This window comes from Carcharodon carcharias, chromosome 25 (assembly GCF_017639515.1).
Source record: "Carcharodon carcharias isolate sCarCar2 chromosome 25, sCarCar2.pri, whole genome shotgun sequence".
Lineage (NCBI taxonomy): Eukaryota > Metazoa > Chordata > Chondrichthyes > Lamniformes > Lamnidae > Carcharodon > Carcharodon carcharias.
Genome location: NC_054491.1, coordinates 17,642,082 through 17,664,910, shown reverse-complemented (window position 1 = coordinate 17,664,910; position 22,829 = coordinate 17,642,082). Strand labels below are relative to the sequence as shown.

Sequence of the window (22,829 nt, the reverse complement as noted above, 5' to 3'; positions counted from 1 at the left end):
TTTTTTAAAAGATGATAAAGCTATATTACAAAATACTCCACATTCAAATGTTTTTGAGCTTTGTTAAGATGTGGTGCTTAATGTAATTTAATTCTAAGATGAAATATTATTTTGCAGTGAGTTGGAGATCACAGTCAAAAAGAAGCAAGAGACCCTAAAGGAAGTGCCTATAATCAATGGCACCTCTGATGGTGCAGAAGGGAATGAACTTCACATTGAAGATTTAAACTCTCACATTAAAGCAGTGAGTGAAATTTAAAAGCAAATGTGACTTTTTTTTAGGCCAGTATTTTTAACAAAATTGAACCTTATCAATCCAGAAAGCCTGCATTTCTTGTCTTTATGACCTCACCATTTTGCCATAAATCTCAGACTACGAGAGTTGATCAGACTTTTTCAAATTGCAAATCTCAACACAGTTGTTTAATGGCTTTCAGAGATTTGGAGTTCCAATCTCCTTCTCTTTCAGGTACCATGCCCTAAGAGGGCATTGGTGACCATGGATTGGTCCATGATTAGGCTTGGCAAAGTGCTGCAGTGGTTTGTCATTGCCTATTGCAGTATGGCTGACCGGGTAACTCTCCTGCTCTTACTGCCTGCCATCAGGTGTATTGGAAGGATTTACAAGCTGATAATCAACCTGTTTGGCCATGTGATGAACATAGCTTCCGTGGGCATCAAGTCCTGAAGTGGGATTTGAAACCGGAGCTTCTGTCCCAGAGGTGGCGATGCAACCAAGACTACACCACAGACCTTGGAGTTCTATAATGTTACTCTTATAATGTTGAGCTTAGACACCTTTAGAGACCATGCATTTATGTTTCCCATTAAGTCAAAGGATGTCACAATAAAAACAGAAGTGATAGAAATAAATAGCAGAATCTTAAGAATGGATGGATATATTAACGTTATTTAGAAATACCCTTAATTAGAAATGGCATTATTTCAAATTTTCAGTTTATTTTCTTTTAATTCAGCTCCTAGGGAATGAAAGTGTTGTTTTCAGCTGAAATGTGGTCACTGTTGTGCCACAAGCCCTCAGCAAGTAGTAACTAGTTTGAGACTGTCCATGCAGTCAACAGAAAGAGAGGAACTATAATGTACCCCTTAATTCCTGCACCAGCCAAACAGGTAATCTTGAGAAACTAGACTTTTATAGCAAGAGACCCTAAAGGAAGGGTGCATGCAAGTGAATAAAATAACTTTGGGTGTGCTCACTTCTCTGGCTTCTAAGCTATTATATAAAGTTCTGTTGATGAGAAATCATAATATAGCTGACCTTTTCTTACTTGTGAATAGTTTATCATGTCTAAAAGTTTAATTTTAATGTTTCAAACAAGCACCAGTATAAAATCTACTCTGTGAGCATTCCAACAGTTGATTCATTCAGTAGTCAGCATTTTCCAGCATTTAAAACTGCAGTGATCAACTATTTCATTTGTTTCTAACTCTTCAGATCCCAAATCGCAGCAGTTCCCCTATTCCCAGAACTGAGGATGAGGAAGTCAGCGTGGATAAGTAAGTGAGAAACATACAGTACTTTCAGGCCACTTTGTTTTCTGTAATAAATATTATTCCACTATTGACGCAGAAAATTAAAAAGCCAATAACGTTACAGTGCGAGTCAATTTTTATATTATCAACCATGTCACCAGTCTACGTTGAACTCACTGAACGGCCAATAGTTGAAAGGCCATCAGCTGAACTTTGCGCTAAGATGGAGTTCCGCATTTCTGGCACGGATTTCCAAACCGAGCCTCTTCAGAAATGTGGAGCGTATCTGTCCTCAAAGTCCTTCCTTATAGCTCAGGATCGTTAGGGGAGGACAAGCCACACCCCTTATTAGGAAGGACTTTGAGAACAGGTACGCTCCTCATTTCTGAAGAGGCTTGGTTTGGATGTCCGTGCCAGAAATGCAGAGCTCCATCTTAGTGCAAAGATTCGACTGATTGAATTTGCCTCCTTCATCTGCTCTTGGCAGTGGGAGTACGACACCCACTGTCAACAGTCCATTGTCAATGTAAAAATGTTGTAATAAATATTGTACCAATAATATTGTTTACAAGTTTCTGTTCTATTATTTAAAGCAATAAGGAATATACTTAAAGACTAACACAGATTGGAGCAGCTTTCAATATCTTTGGCAATAACTTATACTCGAATGCAGTTATAATATGGCCAGTTGTTGAATAAATCTTATTTTGTCCTACCTTATGCTAAACTTCATGACAGTTTTTGAAAATCACCCTTTACCTCACCAATATATTTAGAAATATAGGTGAAGGGCAAAGTCTCCTAAGGCAGAATATGACAGAGAGGCAGAGGTAAATCAGGAAGTCATAACGAGGCATAGAAAGTTAGAGTTTTAAAAGTCTGTAGGTAGCAGGAGGAAGGCAGAGAGTGAAGTTTCATAGTTCGCCCGTCAAGGAAAAGTTGGTCAAAGACCATGCAAGAAGTCTTGGCTTCAAAACTGGGAGGAAAAAGAGCAAGTTGTGAATTTAATGAAGATTCAAAGCTGACTTCTGTGGCTTGTATTACTAATTAAAGTGAACTGGTTAATCTGTCGTTCCCAGTGTAAGGTACTATATATCTGCTGAAGGACTGTCCATCAATAAAGCCAAAGAGTTCCTCATGAGACAGACCCACTCGCTCAGGAAACGGCAGACAGCACTTAAGTCAGCTAAGCAGCAGTGGAGACACGACATGAGAAAAGCACAAGAAGATGTGCAAGACCCGGAGAGCACACAAATCCTGCAGGATGTCTACAAAAATCTGGAACAGGTGAGGGGATTAGAACTGAACAAAAGTTGTAGCTAATGATAGCGGACAATCCACCCTTTTGTTACCATTTCCTGCATATTTGCAATCCTCCGGAGGTCCCCAGCATCACAGATGACAGTCTTCAGCTAATTTGATTCACTCCATGTAATATCAAGAAACCTCTGAAGGCAGGATACTGAAAAGGCTATGGGCCCTGACAACATTCCAGCAATAGTACTGAAGACTTGTGCTCCAGAACTACCTGCAACCCTAGCCAAGCTATTCCAGTACAGTTACACTGGCATCTCTCAGGCAATGTGGAAAATTGCCCAGGTGTGGCCTGTCCACAAAAAGCAGGCCAAATCCAACCCAGCCAATTACCACTTCATCAGTCTGTTCTCGATAATCAACAAGTGCTGGAAGAGGCCATAGAAAGTGCTACGAAGTGGCACTGACACAGCAATAACTTGCTCATTTTGTGTTGCAAGGGCCACTCAGCTCCTGAACTCATTGCAGCCTTGGTCCAAACATGGACAAAAGAGCTGAACTCTGGAGGTGAGGTGAGGGTGACTGCCTTTGACATCAAGGCAGCATTTAACCGAGTGTGGCATAATGGAGCCCTAGCAAAACTGAAGTAAATGGGAATCGGGGAGAAACTCTCCGCTGGTCGGAGTCATACCCATCACAAAGAAAGATGGTTGTGGTCGTTGGAGGTCAGTCATCTCAGTCCCAGGACGTTGCTGCAGAGGTTCCTCAGGATAGTGTCCTAGGCCCAACCATCTTGAGCCTTATCATCAGTGACCTTCTCTCCATCATAAGGTTAGAAGTGGTGATGTTCTCAGATGATTGCACAATGTTCGCAGAATCACAGAATTGTTACAGCACAGAAAGAGGCCATTCGGCCTAGCGTGTCTGCACCGGCTCTGCAAATGAGCATTATGACTTCAGCACCATTCATGACTCCTCAGATACTGAAGTAGTCAATGCCTGTGTACAGCAACATTCAGGCTTGGGCTGATAAGTGGCAAGTAACATCCATACTACACGAGTGCCAGGTAATGACCATCTCCCCATGAAATTCTATGGCATTGCCATTGCTGAATCTCCCACTATCAACATCCTGGGGCTACTATTGACCAGAAACGGAACTGGATCAGCCAAATAAATACTGTGGTTACAAGAGAATATCAGAGGTTGGGAAATCTGAGGCAAGAAACTCACCACCTGACTCCCCCAAAAACCTGTCCACCATCTACAAGACACAGGTCAGGAGTATGTTGGAATACTCCCCACTTGCCTAGATGATAACAGCTCAACCACAGTCAAGAAGCTTGACACCACCCAGGACAGAGCAACCTGCTTGATTGGCACCTCATCCGCCACCTTAAACATTCATTCCCTCCACCACCAATGCACAGTGGCAGCAGTGTGTACTATCCACAAGATGCACTGCAGGAACTGACTAAGCCTCCTTCGAGAGCACCTTCCAAGCCCATAATCCCTACCACCTTAGAGGACAAGGACAGCAGATGCATGGGAACAGCATGTCCCCCTCCAAGCCACACACCATCCTGACTTGGAACAAGATTGCTATTACTTCACCACTGGGTCAAAATCTTGTAACTCTCTTCCTAACAGCACTGTGGGTGTTCTGACACCACATTGGAATGTAGCAGTTCAAGAAGGCAGCTCACCCTCTCAAGGGCAATTAGGGATGGGCAATAAATGCTGGCCTAGCCAGGGACACCCACATCCTATGAACAAATGAATATAAAAAAATCCTCTGGGTCTTCTGTTAGAAGCGCTTAAATAGTCCATACGTAACGTTCCTGGGAAGAAAATATAGATTTATGATGTTTTTAGATATAGATCATTAACCAACAAAGATATAAGGCAGGATATTGAGTTTGGCAAGTGTGGGGCAGGGCTCGCTCACTGATGCGTAAAATGATGTGGGATGATGTCAGGCGGAATTCCCAAAGTCATCCCGCGTCATTTAAATTTTCAGGTCGGCGGGGGCGCAGCCAAATCAGCTGTGTGCCCGCCGACCTTTCAAGGGCCAACTGAGGCCATTTAAAAACTAATTGAAGTCGTTAAAGGATCTGCCGTATAACCTTAAGGTTGGTGGACACGCTGGGAGCCCTGGCGGGCTTCAGAAAAAGCATGAAACCTCATCCACGGGTGCGATGAGGTTTCATGTAGGTTTTTAAAAATTTAATAAAAGTTGAGTTAAAAGTGATGGACGTGTCCCAACTCATGTGCAAGTGTCACATGAGGGGACATGTCAGGGAAATTTTATTTGTCTATATTTCACATTTTTGAATTTGGTGCTGATCTCCCTGAGGCAGCACTTAGCCTCAGGGAGATGAGTGCGCTCTTCTACGCGCATGCAGCTCTTGGCTTAGGGAATCCCCTGCATAGCGCTTCCTGGCGGATGTCACGATGGGTGGTCCTTAATTGGCCTGCCCACTTAAAATGGCAGCGTGCCCCCAGTTGGGGGCACCGATCGTTGGCACGCCTGCCTGCGCCCGCTCCTGAACTCCCCCACCCCCGGACAAGGGGAAAATTCTTCCAATAGATATTAACCAACAAAATGTTGAGATGCTTCCTCACAACACTTGAATGGATATTTTCAGAGGAAGCAGGTTAAGAGAGATTTCACATCTAATTTTCTTTCCGCTCCTGGACACAGGTGTTAGTGACCTTTTAATACCCTCGTCAAATGACCATTCTTCACTTGTGAATCCAATGGGTTTCAGGCAATTCTACTGTTCTCGTCCTGTCTACAGATAAATATTTTCCATTAGTGGTGGCTGAATCGAGACTTCGGCTGGGATTTTCCAGCCCAGTCGTGGCAGGATCCGCCGCGGGAGCCTCGGTGGCCCGGCCAGAAGCCCATTAACTTGCAGCGGGACCAGACAATCCCGGCAGTGGGCAGGACAGGAAAATTGCCACCTTGGTTTGAACTTGAGGTTTTCTTACTTTAGGGCTAAATACCACACCCAAGTCCATGAACCTACTCAGCCACTGGAGAACAATTTTGCCAAATTCAGACACCTGAATTAGCAACACCTAAAGGCAAATTTTCTTTTGGCTAATCAGCAGAGATGGTAGTGCAGTAGTGTAGGTGGCAGTATGGCTTTGAAAGTTACAAGTGAAAGAAATTATAGCTACATATTTGGGCACTTGGCTCATTGCTCATGTTCTTATGTATTACTTTAGGAGGCCCAGCATCTGGATGAGATGAAATTGACAATGAGGAAAGGGCAGGTGTTACTACGAAAGAAGGAGGAACAGCTTAATCAGTTGGAATCATCTCTCGCTGAAGGGGTGGGTGTCCTCACATAGGTAAACCATGGAGTTGCGGAATAGGGTGTGGGCTCATCTCTATGAATCTATTTGAGGTAAATCTAAGTTCCTGGAGGAGGATTTCAAGGCGAATGCACAGGCTTCTCACAGGGAACCGGCAGAAATTGTTCTTTGCTGTTTTTCCAAATTTACAAATGAAAAGCTTTGGAAAAATTAAATTACAAGATTGATATTGAATCAGAATCACCAGTGCTTATTTATTACCTGGACATCCCTTCTCCCATGACTAAGTAATTGAAAATATTTTTTATTCCAATTTCTTCTCCTTCTCTCCTAATTACTTGCAGTAGATATTGTTTCACAGCCTTGTGCAAGCGGACACTACATGTATTAGCCTCACAGTGAGTAAGCTTGATCGTGTGGTATTAGTGTCCAGACCTGTCCTCACCTGTTGTCCAAACGTATATTTCCCAACATGATTAGACGACCTGACAAATTGTCCCCCCTCTAACCCAGGGGTATTGCCCTATCTGAGATCGGCTCATTGAGCAGACACAAGAGAAACTATATCTTGAAATTTTTGCCTGCCGTGGATCAAGACTGAATTTAAACTTTTTAATCCATTAGATTTCAGATGAAGATACACCAAAAGGCACAGGGGACAAGAAAGCTGTAACGTTTGACCTTACGGACTCCGATGACATTAGCAGCATCGCCAGCATTGATTCACCTCAGCAGAAAAGTGAGCGAAAAAACAAACATTGCCAGTTCTATTACAAACAATATTTCCAGTGCTAATTCTAGTTATGTTTCCCATGTGTTGCCTTTTGCATGTGTCTTTGTGGGTCTGTAGTAGTATAACAGTTTTTTTTGTTTTAGAGCTGTATCACCCTTTCATTGTCCTTTGTTGACCTTGTATTGTGCCCCTGCCTTCCATGAGTGCAGGTAGCCTGTATTGCCAGTTGATTACTGTAACTGGAAAATAAAAACAGAAAATGCTCAGCAGATTAGGCAGCATCTATGGAGAGAAACAGAGTTAACATTTTGGACCAATGACCTTCTATCAGAACTGAATGGAGGTAGAAAAGTAATTGATTATAAGCTGGTGAAGGGGGAGAGGAGGCAGGAAAAAGAAAAGGGAAGGTCCGTGATGTGATGGCGGGCAGGAGAGATTAAATGACATAAGGTTTCATGCTACAAAAGCCAAAGAGAATGGTAATGGGTTTGGTAAAGAAACAAAAGGTGTGTCTAGGTGAGGCATGAATGGCTACATAGCAGACGTTCTGAATGCAACATGAAGTGATAAAGAAAGAAATCAAGACTGATCCCGAACTAGCAACAAAACATGCAGAACAACATGGCGGCAGAGGTTATGATTTGAAATTGTTAAGCCAATGTTGAGTCCAGAAGGCTGTAGAGCGATTACTGTCAAGGTGAGATTCTGGTCCTCGAGCTTGTGTTGAACTTCATTGGAACACTATAGCAGGCCGTGGACAGAAAAGTCTAGAGTGGAAGCAAGGTGAAGAATTAAAATGACATGCGACAGGAAGACCAGGGTCATGCTTGAAGACTGAATGGAGGTGTTCTACAAAGTGTTCATCCAGTTGGCCTTTGGCCTCCCTAATGTAGAGGATACCATACAGTATATTAAATTGAAAGAAGTACAAGTAAATCACTGTCTCACTTGGAAGGAGTGTTTGGGGTGTTGGAATGTGAGAAAGGAAGAGATAAAAGGACAGGTGTTGCATCTCCTATGCTTGCATGGAAAGGTGCATTAGGAAAGGGAGGGAATGTTGGGGGTGGCTGAAGAGTAGACCAGGGTGTCACGACAGGAACTGTCCATTTGGAACGTTGAAAGGAGAGGGCAGGGGAAGATGTGTTTGATGACAGCATTACACTGGAGGTGTTGGAAATGATGGAGAATGATCCATTGAATATGAAGGCTGATAGGTTGGAAGATGAGGACAAGGGGAACTGGTTCTGGGAGGGAGGGGAAGGGGTAAAAGCAGAGGTGGGTGAAATAGATCGGACTCTGTGTAGGGCACTGTCAACCACTCGAGGCCAGAGGATAAAATTCCTCATTTGAGGAAAAAAGAAGACATATTGAAAATGCTAGGACAGAAGTTGTATCTACTAGAGAATGTTGGGTCTGAGCAATTTGTCACTCTGAAGAGGTAGGGGAGCACCAAGAACACAGCCCATGTTGGGAAGTTCAGGCTGAGTTTAGGAACTCGCTGTTTGGGTGATCATAGTTCTCACTAATTCAGACTGCTCCAAGGAACATATCTTGATAGCAAAACCATGACACTAATTCACAGGCAATATTTTCTAGTTTTTCTTTGGAAAAAAAAAATTTGTATTTTTTCTGCATAAATATTTTTGTGATTGTTTTAATTTTCTGTGATTCTTGCAAATATATTTTAGTCAAAATGTAATGTACAGCGATACACTGGTTTGGGATTGTGTCTGGATCAGACATCCATAAACTGACTTTTCAGACACGAGTGCAGGAAAGCCAAGAAGCAGTTAGGTTGCGATTTGATGTATCAAAGCATAGGCTTTGAAATGTTAGGATATAGATTTAACACACAATTTCACACATTGTGACTTCCTTATCTCAATCTGTCAATAAATGACGTCAGATCAAGATTTGCAGCAGCCTGAAGCAGTTGAAATGCAAGAGAGTAGTCTAGCATTAGACAGACACGTTGCTTCGATATAAGCCTCCATAGTGAAGCATGGATTTTCCAATTGTCATTATTTTAACACCATTTCAAATGGATTAATGCTGCCAATTAGAAAATCCAGGCTCCAGTACCAAGAATGCTACTTACCAAGTGATTCGACTGAAGAGGCACATAACAGTTGAGTCCGATTCTGTCCTCACCTGAGGCCAATTAGGAAAGTAGCTTTCAACAAAAATAGTTACAAGAATTTTAAGTCTCAGCAGTTGGACTTTTTGAATTAACTTTTGTTGTTCTTTTCACAGCAGACTTAAAGGCTGAGTTGTCCCTTGCTCAACGCACCAACATACAGTATCTCAGTGACTCTGTTCAGAAAATTACCAATGACCTTAACAGTGTTCTCTGTGTTCTTGGATCATTGGGGACGCAACAGTCACCACTTTTTCCCACAACACAGGCATTCAGTGTTCCACCTCCCAGCAACAGTGTGCCTTTGTCCGTGTACACTTCCTTGACAAGAACTCAGAACAGTGGGTCTTTGCTTTCCTCCAGTGCCATTCCCTTACCTTCACAGTGGATTTGGAACAGAGGAATAAATGCCACCTCCCACCTTCCCGCAGCTCAATCAGTGGATGATGCACTAAGTGAGAAGTGGCGCAAATACTTCCCAGGTCAGATGTCAATCTTTACTTATTAATCGCTAAGGCTTGTTACAAAATGCATTTGAACTCTTGACAAAACATTTCTCTCAAGTTCTGTGCAACTTTATTCCTGTAATTCTGTTACATTTTATCTGCCATGGGGTTGGAAAGTCTGAACTAATAAATTAGTCAATGACTGCAATCAGAAACATTTTGTACTGATAGTACAATTAGACACATCCTACTCTTCTGTTTACTTTTTTGGGGAAAGGGACTGATCTACTGTCCAACATGGGGAGCTGCACTACTATATTTAGTTTCTAGGGGCCAGCCTATCAAGATCGATACTTCTTTAATTGCAGGTGAGACTGAGATTCAAACCCTGATCTCCACTGTGGGAAATTTGCACTCAACTGTTAGACATAGCTCAGACACAAAGTACATTTTTATGTGTCTTGATGTCCTGAATGTTTCGTGTAATCAGAATTTGTCCAGGTTTATGTACGCTCAGTTAGAATTTGTTGTAGTAAGTTATTGTGAATGTGTTTCTAACTTTTATTAGGTAAACTTTTTTTGTTTATTTATTTTGTTTGTTATTTTATTTGATAAACAAACCACAGATTCGCCACCTTTTGTGTCACTGCATATTTACACAGAGAGCTTGTTTGGTAAAGAAAATTAAAATGCTTTCTTTCACCTTATGGAAAACATTTTAGGTGGGTGTTCCATGTTGTGAATCGTACCAAGTGCAGCAAAGCAATAAAATGTAGAGTGATCAAGACTGGTTCTTGAGGTTTTCAAAATGATGTTTTGGGAAAGTAAAAAGTGAAAGGTTGTTTAACCTAGCTGGCGAATCGATAATATTAAGGTATAGACTTAGGATTGTCAATAGTAATGTTGGTAAAAATTAGAATTTTGTATCACGCAGAGTGTTATTAGAACATTAAATACGTTTGCCAAAGTGGTGATTGAGGCAGAGATGGACCTTCTCGTGCAACCCAGCACAGCTAATAACGAATGAGCTGCTCGTGATTTTCCATCCAGTCAAAGCTTTCTGCCTTGCACTCATCAGGACAAACGCAAGAACACTAATGTCAGGGGAAGCAACAACTTTTTTTTTTATTCGTTCACAGGATGTGGGCTTCGCTGGCTGGGCCAGCATTTATTGCCCATCTCCAGCTGCCCTTGTGAAGGTGGTGGTAAGCTGCCTATTTGAACCGCTGCGGTCCATGTGGTGTAGTTAGCTGCCTGATTTAAATTTCAAACAATGCTTGGCAATTAACTGTCAGTCACTATTAACTTTTTTTTATTCCTTCATGGGATGTGGGCGTCACTGGCTAGGCCAACATTTATTGCCTACATAAAAGGGTAGAGTCAACCACTACTGTGGGTCTGGAGTCACGTGTAGGCCAGACCAGGTGAGGATGGCAGATTTCCTTCCCTAAAGGAACATTAGTGAACCAGGTGGGTTTTTACAACAATCCTCAATGATTTCATGGTCATCATTAGACTTTTAATTCCAGATTTTTTCTTTTCCTGAATTCAAATTCCACCATCAGCCGTGGCGGGATTTGAACTAGTAATCCAGACTCTGGATTACTAGTCCAGCGACAATATCACTACACCATCACCTCCCCCCAGATGCTAACTGGTGCATTCTCCATGGCAGTACCTCTACCGATCAGAGTTCACTTGTCAACCAGTCAGCACTCTCTTCTCATACAGTATAAAGATGTTGCTTCCGTTGACATTGGTATTCTTGCGATTGTCCTGATAAGCACAAGACAAAAAACTTGAACAAAAAGTCTTTTTTCAACAATACTCAAGTTCAGTACTACCATATGACTATTTTCCATCCATTAGTATCACTGGGCAGGAAAAGTTTTCAAAATCCTGTCAATTCTTCCTGATTTATCTTGTCTACTCTCTCATTCTTTTTAGTTTTGAATTGTCCAGAGCTATACCATTTGCTCCTTAATTGATTGAAAAAGGCACAAGACCATATCGGCAGCTCACCTTCCTATCTTCTTAGTCATGGAATCCTGTGTGAAGTAGGAAAACTAAATGAGGGGAGAGAGTGGAAAGGGTAACTTCGGGAGGGAGGGAGGTGGGTTGGTGGAATTCTTGAATTAGTCGAACCAAGTTTTCTTATTCAGTTCATAAATTGGGAAGCGACTCATTAGACTTCAGGTCATTTGGTTATAGTGTTGATTGCTTTTGTTTTTAATCTGATCATTTTCTGTTATGGCCAGGAGAAATACCAACATTAAGTAGAAGTTCCACATCCCTTGAGAGCCGTTTGGGATATGTTTCTGCAAGGTGAGAGCTTCATATCCATGGAATATTTCTTCGGTTTTTTAATTGTTTAGTCACTGAGTTAATATTGGGTGGTAGTTGGAGTTGGACTGTTTGAATCTCATGTTTCTCACTTCCTTGAGTCCACTTTCACTAAAGAAGATTGTGCTGTCCAACCTCCAGACCTTTCCATTAGCTTTGCATGTGATGCTGCATGTTTGAGTTTCTCTTTTCCCTATGCTGCAGCATTCTGCTGAACTAACATTTAATTTATTTATTCTTTCATGGGATGTGGGCGTAACTGGCAAGGCCAACATTTGTTGCCCATCCCTAATTGTCTTTGAGCTGAGTTGCAATTCAGAGGGCAGTTTAGGTCAGGAATCACATGTGGGATGGCAGATTTCCTTCCCTAAAGGGCAATAATGAACTGGGTGAGTTTTCACAACAGTCCATGATAGCTGCCATGGTCACCTTTAAGACTAGCTTTCAATTCCATATTTTATTAATTGAATTTAAATTCCACCAGCTGGTGGGATTTGAACCCATGTCCCCAGAGCATTAGCCTGGGCCTTTGGATTATTAGTTCACTGACATTACCACTACACCACCATCTCTTCCTAATACACTGATAAACAACAACTCATAGAACCATGATTAGTGGATTATGGTACTGGGCAAACCAGGAGTGCAAGCTAATTTCTATGCTATTAGGCTGTGGTTTTATAGTATTTGTAATCATTGTGGAATATTGTTTAATGAAAATAGATCTTTCTTCCAAAAAAATTAATGAATGACAGTTCTTTGGATCCTGTGTAGTGTTTTGAGCCTCTGTTGAAATCTTGAACACTGGGATTATACAGAAGTCTACTTGTGTAGATGTTACCATCAACAAGTGCATTTTTATTAAAAGTGGAGATCTTTTTAAATGAGCCCAAACGATTTTCTACCCTGTAGCACATGAGATCACGGTGCCATCATAGTCTTCTAATCCAGCATTAGTCATGTTCTGTTCAACCAATACCAACCAACTTCCTCTTTGTCACCTGCTGTAAAAGAGGACAGAAGTTTATTGTGAGCACTTCCTGTACAAAAACCCCATTCAACTAAATTTGTGTCACTACCATATGCTCCTTTCACTGTAAAATTACTTGAATAACCCCTGTCATATGACTGCTTGTGAAGCAAAAATTGCAGCATCGTTCTCAGAGAGCCTAGCTGATGTGCAAACCATAATTTTCCAGCAATATTAGACAGCACAAGCATACAGGTATAATTAATGTTCCAATTGCTAAACAACAACTTGTTCTGTTGAAGAGTCATGCGGACTCGGAACGTTAACTATGCTCCCTTCCACAGATGCTGCCAGACCTGCTGAGTTTTTCCAGGTATTTTTGTTTTTGTTTCAGAAATAATATAGTTCAGTTTTTGTGTGTGAAGTTTCTTTTAGATTTTTTCCCCCTTAAATGTCAGATTTTCAAGGCTGTTGCCAATAGAAACCCAGATGAGCAGGATTAGCTCTAGGGGACAACAATTTTGCACATCACAGAATCTGCACACATACTTCAGCTTGCTGGCTGCTGTTCAGCAGATTTTCATGCACAAAAATAATCAACCATGGCCTGTTAGAAAAAATATATAGAACAGTGATGATGCAGCTCTGCATTGTTCTCTTGTGCTAAAATCTCAAGACCAACAATCATCTGAATATAATCTATTTAAATTTGTCTTTTCAACAATATGTAACTTGTGACTTTATTCACGAACGTATGAGGGGGGGGCCATGTTACATGACAGTTTTATACACTTTTTTGCAGACAAGCATGGTTGACTAAAATATGCATTTTCTCTGCCTTGATTTTGTCTTGATCAGCCTCAGTACAAAATAGGCTGTTTGCATGAGCTTTCACTTCCTACTCCATCATGAGGTAACAGCTTCCTATCTTCGCTCCCTGCTCTTAGTTACTTCCTCAATATCCACCTTCAACTTCTTGTGGAATGTTCATCAAATTGACAGCATTGCTCAGCAGTTGTGAAATCTTTCAAAACCTTGAAGCAGTTTCATCTGTACTAAGCAGCCTGTGACCACCCTTTTCTTTCTGTAACATGATTTCACAGTCTTTATATCCTCTCACCAGCATCTGCTGAAGTACTCCCTCTATGTCTTTGTCTATATGGCTTACCTGTAACAGAATGCCTAGCAGCTCTCTCGTCAACACAATACTGAATATTGCATCGTATGTGTTGACTAAATATATCATTCTGATCTATAAAAAATTGTTCTTTTTAATTATTTTTTTAACAGGTAACTGTTAGCATTAGAAATAGTTGGAAATATATGCCAGTTCCATCAACATTTGAAAAGAGAACAGAATGGTTAAGAGTTTGAGAACAGACCAACAGGCAGAATTCCCTGGAACAAGTTGTCGGAGCCCTTAATGTTGCAGACTGGAACGGTCATGACTGAATCCCCAGTCTTTGATGATGTAGCTTAGTAGAACATCTGCCATCATCACTATGTGTGCCCTGAATGAAGGCAGGGCCTTGGCTCATAGTCTTCTCTACGTCTTTCTGTCCTGTGCCAAACTTTTCATTTCCCAGTAACTTCTTTCAATCCTCAAGCAATCCAACATTGATATCCTCTTCTTTCCTATTCCTTTTTTCTTTGAAATCTTCCCTCTATAACACTTCTTACTAGTCCATTTCCTCTTAAGATGTGCCCTGCCCAGTCTCTGTCTTTTCCTAATTACGTTCAACAAAGTTCTTTATTCATTCACTCTCCTCAGCACTTCACCATTTGTTACTTTTTGTCTCCAGCTGATCCTGTCCATTCTCCCCCAAATCCATATTTCAAAGCTATTTAATAATTTGGTCTCCTCTTTCTATAAGGAACTATAAGGTCACACCCATACAAAACAACACTCTAAATCAAACTCTTCACAAGTTGTTTCTTGAGGGTTGTTCATTTTCAGTTTTCCAGTCAACAATTGTCTCTTCTTACTAAATGCAGCCTTTCCCATTGCTATCCCACTGTGTCTCCTGCCAGCGCAAGATGGCCACCGATACCTGTCTATGCATGCACACTTGTCTGCACAGAAAACCAATAGTGTTATTTTCAGGAGTCACAATGCCGGTTGGATCTTAGTCTCACCCTGTCTCTGAGTCCCGTGGTGGGCGGGCAGTCAAGGCGCAGTCTCCCCACAGTCCCCGAGAGTTGAGATGGTGAGGGAGGGGAGGCTTCTGATCCACCCGCTGATGGCCATAATTGCGGATTACAACCTCCGTACCCTGCCCTGTTAAGGCCTGGATTAAAGGGAAGAGGCTTCGGAGTAGGAAATTCAGAAACTGCAGGGAGGCCGCGCCTTGACTGGCCATCCGCTGCAGGGTTCAGAAACTGGATGAATAGCTTCAGGACTGTCTCCCTACAGACCACTGACAGCCTAATTAGGCAACCCTATAACTTCTGTAAATTTGCGTGCATTAAGTACTTTTAAACAAAATACTTCTACTTTTCATAAAACTTTATTTAAGAAAACACAATGAAACCATTTGAAATATCCTCTTTAAAAAAGGACCATGGCATCCTGCTGTGATGATTTGAATGGCGCAATCTTTGGTCCTGGCCTACTCCATTGCTCTCAATGATATAACGCAGCATCACAGATGAACAGCGCATGCACTGCGTTGGCAGGAAACAGTCTTGCTATCCTTGTTATTATTTCTTTGTTGCACTTTCAAACTGCAGGTATTATGCTTCCTAAATTCCTGCACCTGTTTCAGTTCTTTTCCTTCTATGAATTATATGAATATTTCTTGGTGACTTTGAGATATGCATCACTTTGATTTTGCCGATGTTCACTTTCATCCCAAAGTTCATGCCTGCTGTCACTAGTCTATCTACTAGTTCTTTTAATCTTTCACCTGTGCTTGCTACAAGTGCTTTGTCATCTGCAAATCTAACTGATGTAATTTTTTGTCCCCCCAAATTTTAACTCCAGATACTGTATCTTCAAACACTTCTTTAATCATTGCTTCTTCATAGACATTGAAGAGGACTGGTGATAAACACCACCCTTGTCAAACTCCTCCCCCAGTTACAAGTGATTCCAATTCCCTGTTGGCTGCTCCCACTGTTGCTGGTTCTTCCATGTACAGATTTCTTATGAGTCATCTATCTTTCCAGTCTATTCCAGTGTTGCTCAGCACAGCTATAGGGCTACTGTAACTGGCCTTGGTGTCCCTGGGTTAGGAACAAGAGATTGATTGTTATTGAATGAAAGAGCAGGAAGAGAGCAGGGAGCTGTAACTGCGAGATGCAAACTAGCATATGGAGTGAAAACCTCACAGTCATGCACCCATTTGTAACTATGTTTAAGGGTAAATTGTAGCAAACATCTATATGAACATGATTGGGCTTGGCTTTGATGATTCCTGCAGATATTTAGGCACCTTTAAGGGCGCAGTCACCTGTTGGGGAAATTGTCAAGATGGGGTATAATGCTGATTTTTACACACTGCCCGATTTTACTTGTTAATAAAATCAGAGGAAAGCAAGGTCTAAAAACCACATTCTAATTGACTCTATGGGATTCCCACCAGGCAAGTTAGGTTAAAATTGCTCCCCTAAACTTCCAGAGTCTCAAATTGGACAAGTTACTAGACTGACTAGATCTATATAAACGCTACACCTTAAGTGAGTGGAGAACAAGATGGAAGGAAAGAAAGGGAAAATAAACACATCCTCATAATGCTTTTTTAAATCTACACCTACCAATTTGATACTTGGGACTATATTAGCAGCAATAAGTTAAATATGTCAAATGTGACCACAATAAGAATTGTTGTCAAGCAACTTAGAACAGCTGCTTAAACTTGCTATGCAGCTTTTTTGCAGTTGGCCATTTCTCTTTCCAGTGCTTATTCTGTAAGGACCAGGGCACATGCACCAAAGCATTTTTAATTCAAAACAGTAAGTTTCTGGGTCAGTTGAAATGGTAGCCAAATAATCCAAACAGCAATGGCAAAAAAGCCTTAGCTAGATAATAGCCACAATGAAATATCAATGAACAAAAAAGGTCATCAACCTTCTTAAGATGTTGTTTTCCTGTTTTTATATTTTGGCACTCAAAGGTGGCAAAGTTGTACAATCTATATTCTTATGGTTGATCTCTATTTTAAGTTACCGTTTTGCTGACATTTTTTAATTAAATGTTATTTCTCGCAGTGACCAGGTAAAAATGCTACAGAAATCACATTCCAAGATTACACAAGGGGACAGGAACTCTATTCAAGGAATGATCGACGCTAATAAGAAATGGCTGGAAAGCTTCAAAAAGGACCCAAAAATGTATCCTTCAAAAAATTCTGAAACCATATTTAGTGCTTATTAGCACAGAGATTAAAGGGCCCTTCTGTCAGCTTTGATTTAATTATGTGAATCTTTTAAAAGGTCATGGAGTCAGTTCACTTCAACCAAAAATAATGTATATTAAATAAAGAATTAGTTTAAGCACCTGATTTAACACTGGTAACAGCACAAAATGTTGGTAGTTATTTGTGCCAATTCTTGGTTATTCATGACGTTGTTAAGCTAAAGAGCAGACTTTTTAAAACCACATGAAATGTTTCTGCAGTAGCGGGGGTGTAGCAGCTGTTGTGGCATCAGAAGAGGGGAAGAAGCACGCCTGCATCTGTCGCTGAGTTAATCCATGGCTCATAGAAATGGAAGATGTCAAAGAATATACCCAGAGGAGATTGAGGGCATAACAACAAAAGTGGAATTGCACAGAGAATAACATTCTTTAAAACTATATTTTAAACAATGATTATTTTTCCCTCATGAAAAGGTGGCTGAATGATGAATGAGTTGTTGCAGAGACCGGCTTCACTGTAAACCGGTGTTAGGTGAGCTAGACTGTGTCCACAGAATTAATTAAAAGAAATTATGGGAAGAATTCTCCCCCCCTATTGGGGGGGAGAGGGGAAAATGCAGGAGCAGGTGCAGGCAAGCACGCCACCAATTGGCACCCCCGATTGGGGGCTTGCCGCCATTTTACATGGGCGAGCCAATTAAGGCCTGCCCAGTGTGATGTCGACCAGGAAGCGCTATGCACTCCTTTTGCGGGTGGGGGGGAATTCCCTCAGCCAGGAATGCGCTCTTTCACGTATTTGCACGAAAGAGTGCACTCATCTCCCTGAGGCTAAGGGCTGCCTCAGGGAGATCAGCGAAAAATTTAAAAATGGTAAAGGTGCACAAACAAAATTTCCCTGACAAGTCCCCTCATGTGACACTGTCACACGATTTGGGACATGTCCATCACTTTAAATCAAATATTTATTACATTTTTAAAAATCCTCATGAAACCTCATCCCGCCCGTGGATGAGGTTTCATGCTTTTTCTGAAACCCACCAAGGCTCCTGGTCTGCCCGCCAACCTTAAGGTTGGACGGGCAGGTTCGTTAATTATGTCAGTTAGTTTTCAAATGGCCTCAATAGGCCATTGACAGGTTGGTGGGCACACACCTGATTCGGCTACGCCTCCACCGACCTGAAAGTTGAAATGACGTCGGGAGTTCTGCCCAACGTCATTCTGCATCATTTTATGCGTCGCAAGTGGGCCGCTGACCCAAAGACCTATAGGTTTAAATGCCTGGATTATAAAATTAATCTTTTTTCCCCGTATAATTGCTTATTCTAGAAGTTAATGGTGTCTGTGGCCTTATTTTGAAGGCAATACTTTCACCTTTTTATCTTAATGGGTACATTTTTTCTATAATAGTTGCCCCATTTGATTATTCATGGAATTGTAATTTTGCCTTGGAAATTTCAGGGAAAATCGTTTATTGGTCATATTAAGGAGAACCTGAGACCCTTTTAATCAGAACAAAGGTTAAGAGTGTACCTGATAGAAGTGTTCAAAATTATGAATGGTAAATAGGAAAAAAAGCTATTTCACTGGTCCCTGAGTCACTAAAATGAATAACTTTAAGATTACCTATAGAACAAAAGGTTGGGGTATTTTCTTTACAATTATTAGGGCATCAAATGCCACAACAGAAACTATTTGGAAGCAGGATATTTTGGCTTTTGAAAAGGAAGTCCACAGTCTGTAAATAATGTGTGTATTTGTTTTGTATTGTGTAGTGATGGTTCTATCTGTGGCTTGTTGGAGAAGAGGTGCTGGAGACAATGCTGTATAATGAGTCAGATCTGAGAGTTTCCTAGTTGGTAATTTTCCTGGTCCTCTCAATCAACAGACTCTGACAGAAGGCTATAGCATATGTAGGCTCTGCAGTCTTGTATGTACCTTAAGGGATCCAGGCTTATGAGGATTCTGAGGCAGGTCAGACTGGAGACGGAAAGGAATACTGCTGAGCATAAAAGATGCAGGCTGACCAAGTGCACTCCCATAGCGAGCTTGCAGCAATATGAGTTTGTTTGAATTCTGGATATCGTAGTTAGCTTTTTTAAGGTAAGGAAGGCTTTTTGTTAATAGCATTCACCCCATTCATCTGAGTGAGTGAAAGGCAGATTTGCTGCCAGGGCCCATGTTGGAGAGTGATGTGGAATGAGGAAGAAACAGGTAGGTGCTTTTAAAGGATTCCAAGAGTAAAAATCACCATAGAGAAAATTGGGGGTCCATTGCTTCTATGACAAAGGTAAAACTATAATCATGAATGTTGAACAGGAACTAGCGGTAATTTTTAAAATCAAAGATTGTGGAGGGAGAATTGGCATGATGCTATACATTTCTATTTTTTGAGGTTTTATCCTGCCTCATTTTCCATGGCCTTCATGAACAAACAGTAGCCAAGCGACTGAAAGAAGCCCCTGCTCCAGCGAGCTATAAATGCCATCTTGTACAAGTCACAAGAAATTGCGCAATGGTGCCCATTAATGAACTGCTGTGATTTATCTCCTCTCTGACCTTTAAGTACCATCTGCTGCAGTAGTAATGAATCATTCTATAAAGAAAAGGACACAAGCTTTAATTAATTCCCAATTCAATTTTAATTTTATTTTCCAGTCTTGTACAATTGTAGGGACACTGTATTGGCCACAGAAACTTGACCTGCATTTGATGCCTCCCCAAAGCAATCTCTCTGAGCCCAGGACTGCATGGTATGGGAGACCTTACAAGCATGAAGATTTGTTGCGCCATTTTTTTAACCTCATGTTTAGACCTGTCATTCTGCCGCCTGTTTAAAAAGAATTAGCTGTTCGTTTGTTTTTATTTGAGTTAAACTGCTCTGGTGTCCTCATCGGTAGAAATGGTTTGGAGGAATCACTGAGGCTGATGGCTTGAGGCAACTGAACTGACACGAATAAAGATGTAACCCAGTTACATACTGTATATCAGTTGAGCTGCTTCACTTATTTTCTAGGTAACTCCTCAGTTCTTGGAATGACTTCAGCAGCACTAAGATGTTAAATAGTAGAATGCTAAAGGTAACTTGAAAATACTTTTTCCATGTTCTTTTTTGCCGTCCTGATGATAATATAACTCCCTCATTAACAATGAGATGAGTAAAATACCCTTAGATTAAATTTTTTTATTCATTTCTGGGATATGGGCATCGCTGGCTAGGCCAATATTTATTGCCCATCCCTAACTGAAAAGGTGATGGTGAGCCACCTTCCTGAACCGCTGCAGTGCTATTAGGTAAGGGAGTCCAGAATTTTGACCCAGCAGGCCCTGATTAATGTCATGAAGTTTCCAAGTTGGATAGTTCAGGGCATGTTTTGAAACATTATCAAAAGGTGAGTGTTTTTAGGTGGTCTTTTGGGGAATTTGGGGAATCCCAGATGAAAGACATTTACATTTGGGCCTTATGATGTCTCTTAGAAACTTCTTCAAGCTTTTTTCTTGAAATGCAGTGACTGTTACTGCCATGTAAATAAACATTGTGCACAGCAAAATATCATGCTGATATCAAAATATTATAACTTTTCCTTTACATACATTCTCAGTCCTCTCTTCACGAGAACAAGCAGGACCCCCTCCACGCAAGGTTTAATTCAGCTTGGATTGGATGAAAACAATCAAATCAAAGTCTACCACTTTTGAAAAGCTGAGGTTTTCTAATGGTAGTTTCACTGTATCTGTTAGATGGGTGCAGTTAAATATTATTCTGTCTGATTATAAACCAGCCCTAAAACCCCTTCTTGCAAAGCACCTATTTAATAAACTATAATAGTAATTCATTTGAATCTGTTATAGTTAGCAATAAATTATTTTCTACCCAGCATTTTTTCTAAATAACCCAAGTGATTATTTAGCATGTTATGTACAAAGTACCAAAAACTGTGGTTATGGGGGTTACCTTGCATTCTGTCAAAGGTATAACAGATTGAAGTGTGCATAAAATGCTTTATTTATTTTCAAATGCATTGATTTGATGTTTTCATTTTGCATAATAATGCAGAGTTATTGTTGTGTCATTTATTGGCCAGAAGACAACCTGGAGCTGGACATATAGGAGAGTGTAAGCATTTGCAGAGGAACTCCTCTTCTCAGGCTATATTTTCTTTTGCAAATCCAATCCATGGTTCATGTCATATTCAGAATGTGAGGTTGCATAGGTTGCCTCCTGATGTTACCTGTACAAGACTTTCCCTGGCACTTCAATACCAAGCAGTTACAAATGACAGGCCAGTTGTTGCTTGTCTGTTCACGTACATTTCCCCAATACAAGGCTGGAATTCAATGGTTATCACTTTTCACTCTCCATTCCTTTATCAGACAAGTATAAGGGCTCTACTTCTGACTGAACATTGATAGTCAAGAAAACAAGTGCTTTTGGAGCATGTAAAGGGCATTAGCTCTATCACATCCCCTCCTTTTAATCAATCTCTGCTTCATCTACCCATGTTTCATCATATTCTTCAATCACTTTTCTTTCCATGAACACATCTAATTTACTCTTGAGGTTATTTATACTGTATACTTCAATAGCTTTCACTGGTAACTTATTCCACAGTCTGTTACCCATTCTATAAGAAAGATTTATCAGTTTTCCCATATTAGTTCTAATCATTTTGTGTCCTTGGTACTGAAACTCTTGTCTTATTGAACAATTGGCCTGAATCAACTGTTTCGAGCTCCTTCTGTGAGGTCATCTCAAAGTCTTTTTCCGAACTCTAACCTTGTTAAAGAAAAACAGAAAATGTTGGAAATACTCAGCAGGTTTGGCAGCATCAGTGGGGAGAGAAACAGGTTTAACTTTTCAGGTCAATAACCTTTCATCAAAACTGGGAAATATTAGAAATGTAATAGGTTTTAAGCAGGTGAAGTGAGGGAAGGGCGTAAAAAGAACAAAAGGGAAGATCTGTGATAAGGTGGAGGACAGGAGAGATTAAATTACAAAAGGATTGGTGATGCAGGGCCAAAACTTTAGCCATTTATTTACAGTGTATACAGTTGTAAAATCCATTCCTGTTTATTAATATCATCAATTCTACATTCAATGCTTCTAATGGCTTCTTGAATATTTTTACTTGCTTTTGTTTGTCTTTGATTTATCAAATGCTCAAACCTATCGATACCTTTATTGTACAGTTTGTTCTATCCCAAATTCTCTTTATAACTACATTTAACCACATAATAACCTCTGTTGCCCTTGAATCTATTTGGTTTTAGCCAGATTTAATTTTGAGTGTAACATTAGTAATAGTTAGTTAAATACTAAGCACCTGTTATTCTGTGCATTGGTCAACCAGAGAGTTTGACAATGCAAAGGACAATGTGACAACAGCAGGCCTCAAACCAGGCTTCAAAAAATTCAGCTCAATTTAATTAATTTTAATAAAACAGGATTTTGCACTTTGTTTTGAATTTTTTAATTTGTTTATGGGATGTGGGCATCTCTGGCAAGGCTAACATTTATTCCCCATCCCTTACTGCCCCTGAGAAGGTGGTGAACAGCCTTCTTGAATTACTGCAGTCTTTTTGCTGTAAGTACATCCATAGTGCTGTTATGACAAGTAAACCAAAGCAAACAACTTTGAATTAAGATAGTATGGCCCTGAGAAAGTTAGGCTAAGATTGCTTTTGTTTTATTTTGGCCTAAATTTAAATAGATGACAACAGAAAAGTTCAGAATTAAAGCTTTGTGAAAAAAATAGCACCTTCCCCAGCCTTGT

General features: G+C 40.6%; 1 protein-coding gene across 6 annotated transcripts in view; it reads left to right on the top strand.

Moving 5' to 3' along the window:
* The window catches only part of LOC121269706 (centrosomal protein of 164 kDa-like), a 208,208-nt gene extending 186,635 nt beyond the window's left edge, over window positions 1-21,573 (top strand). For all 6 annotated transcript variants that reach the window (XM_041174537.1, XM_041174536.1, XM_041174535.1 and 3 more), the window contains 9 exons: window positions 118-244; window positions 1,457-1,518; window positions 2,574-2,781; window positions 5,983-6,090; window positions 6,697-6,811; window positions 9,059-9,424; window positions 11,647-11,713; window positions 16,911-17,033; window positions 20,658-21,573. In XM_041174537.1, coding sequence (XP_041030471.1) covers window positions 118-244; window positions 1,457-1,518; window positions 2,574-2,781; window positions 5,983-6,090; window positions 6,697-6,811; window positions 9,059-9,424; window positions 11,647-11,713; window positions 16,911-17,033; window positions 20,658-20,754 — 1,273 coding nt within the window. In that variant the 3' untranslated portion in view covers window positions 20,755-21,573. The remainder of the gene's footprint in view (window positions 1-117; window positions 245-1,456; window positions 1,519-2,573; window positions 2,782-5,982; window positions 6,091-6,696; window positions 6,812-9,058; window positions 9,425-11,646; window positions 11,714-16,910; window positions 17,034-20,657) is intronic.
* Window positions 21,574-22,829: the final 1,256 nt, after the last annotated feature.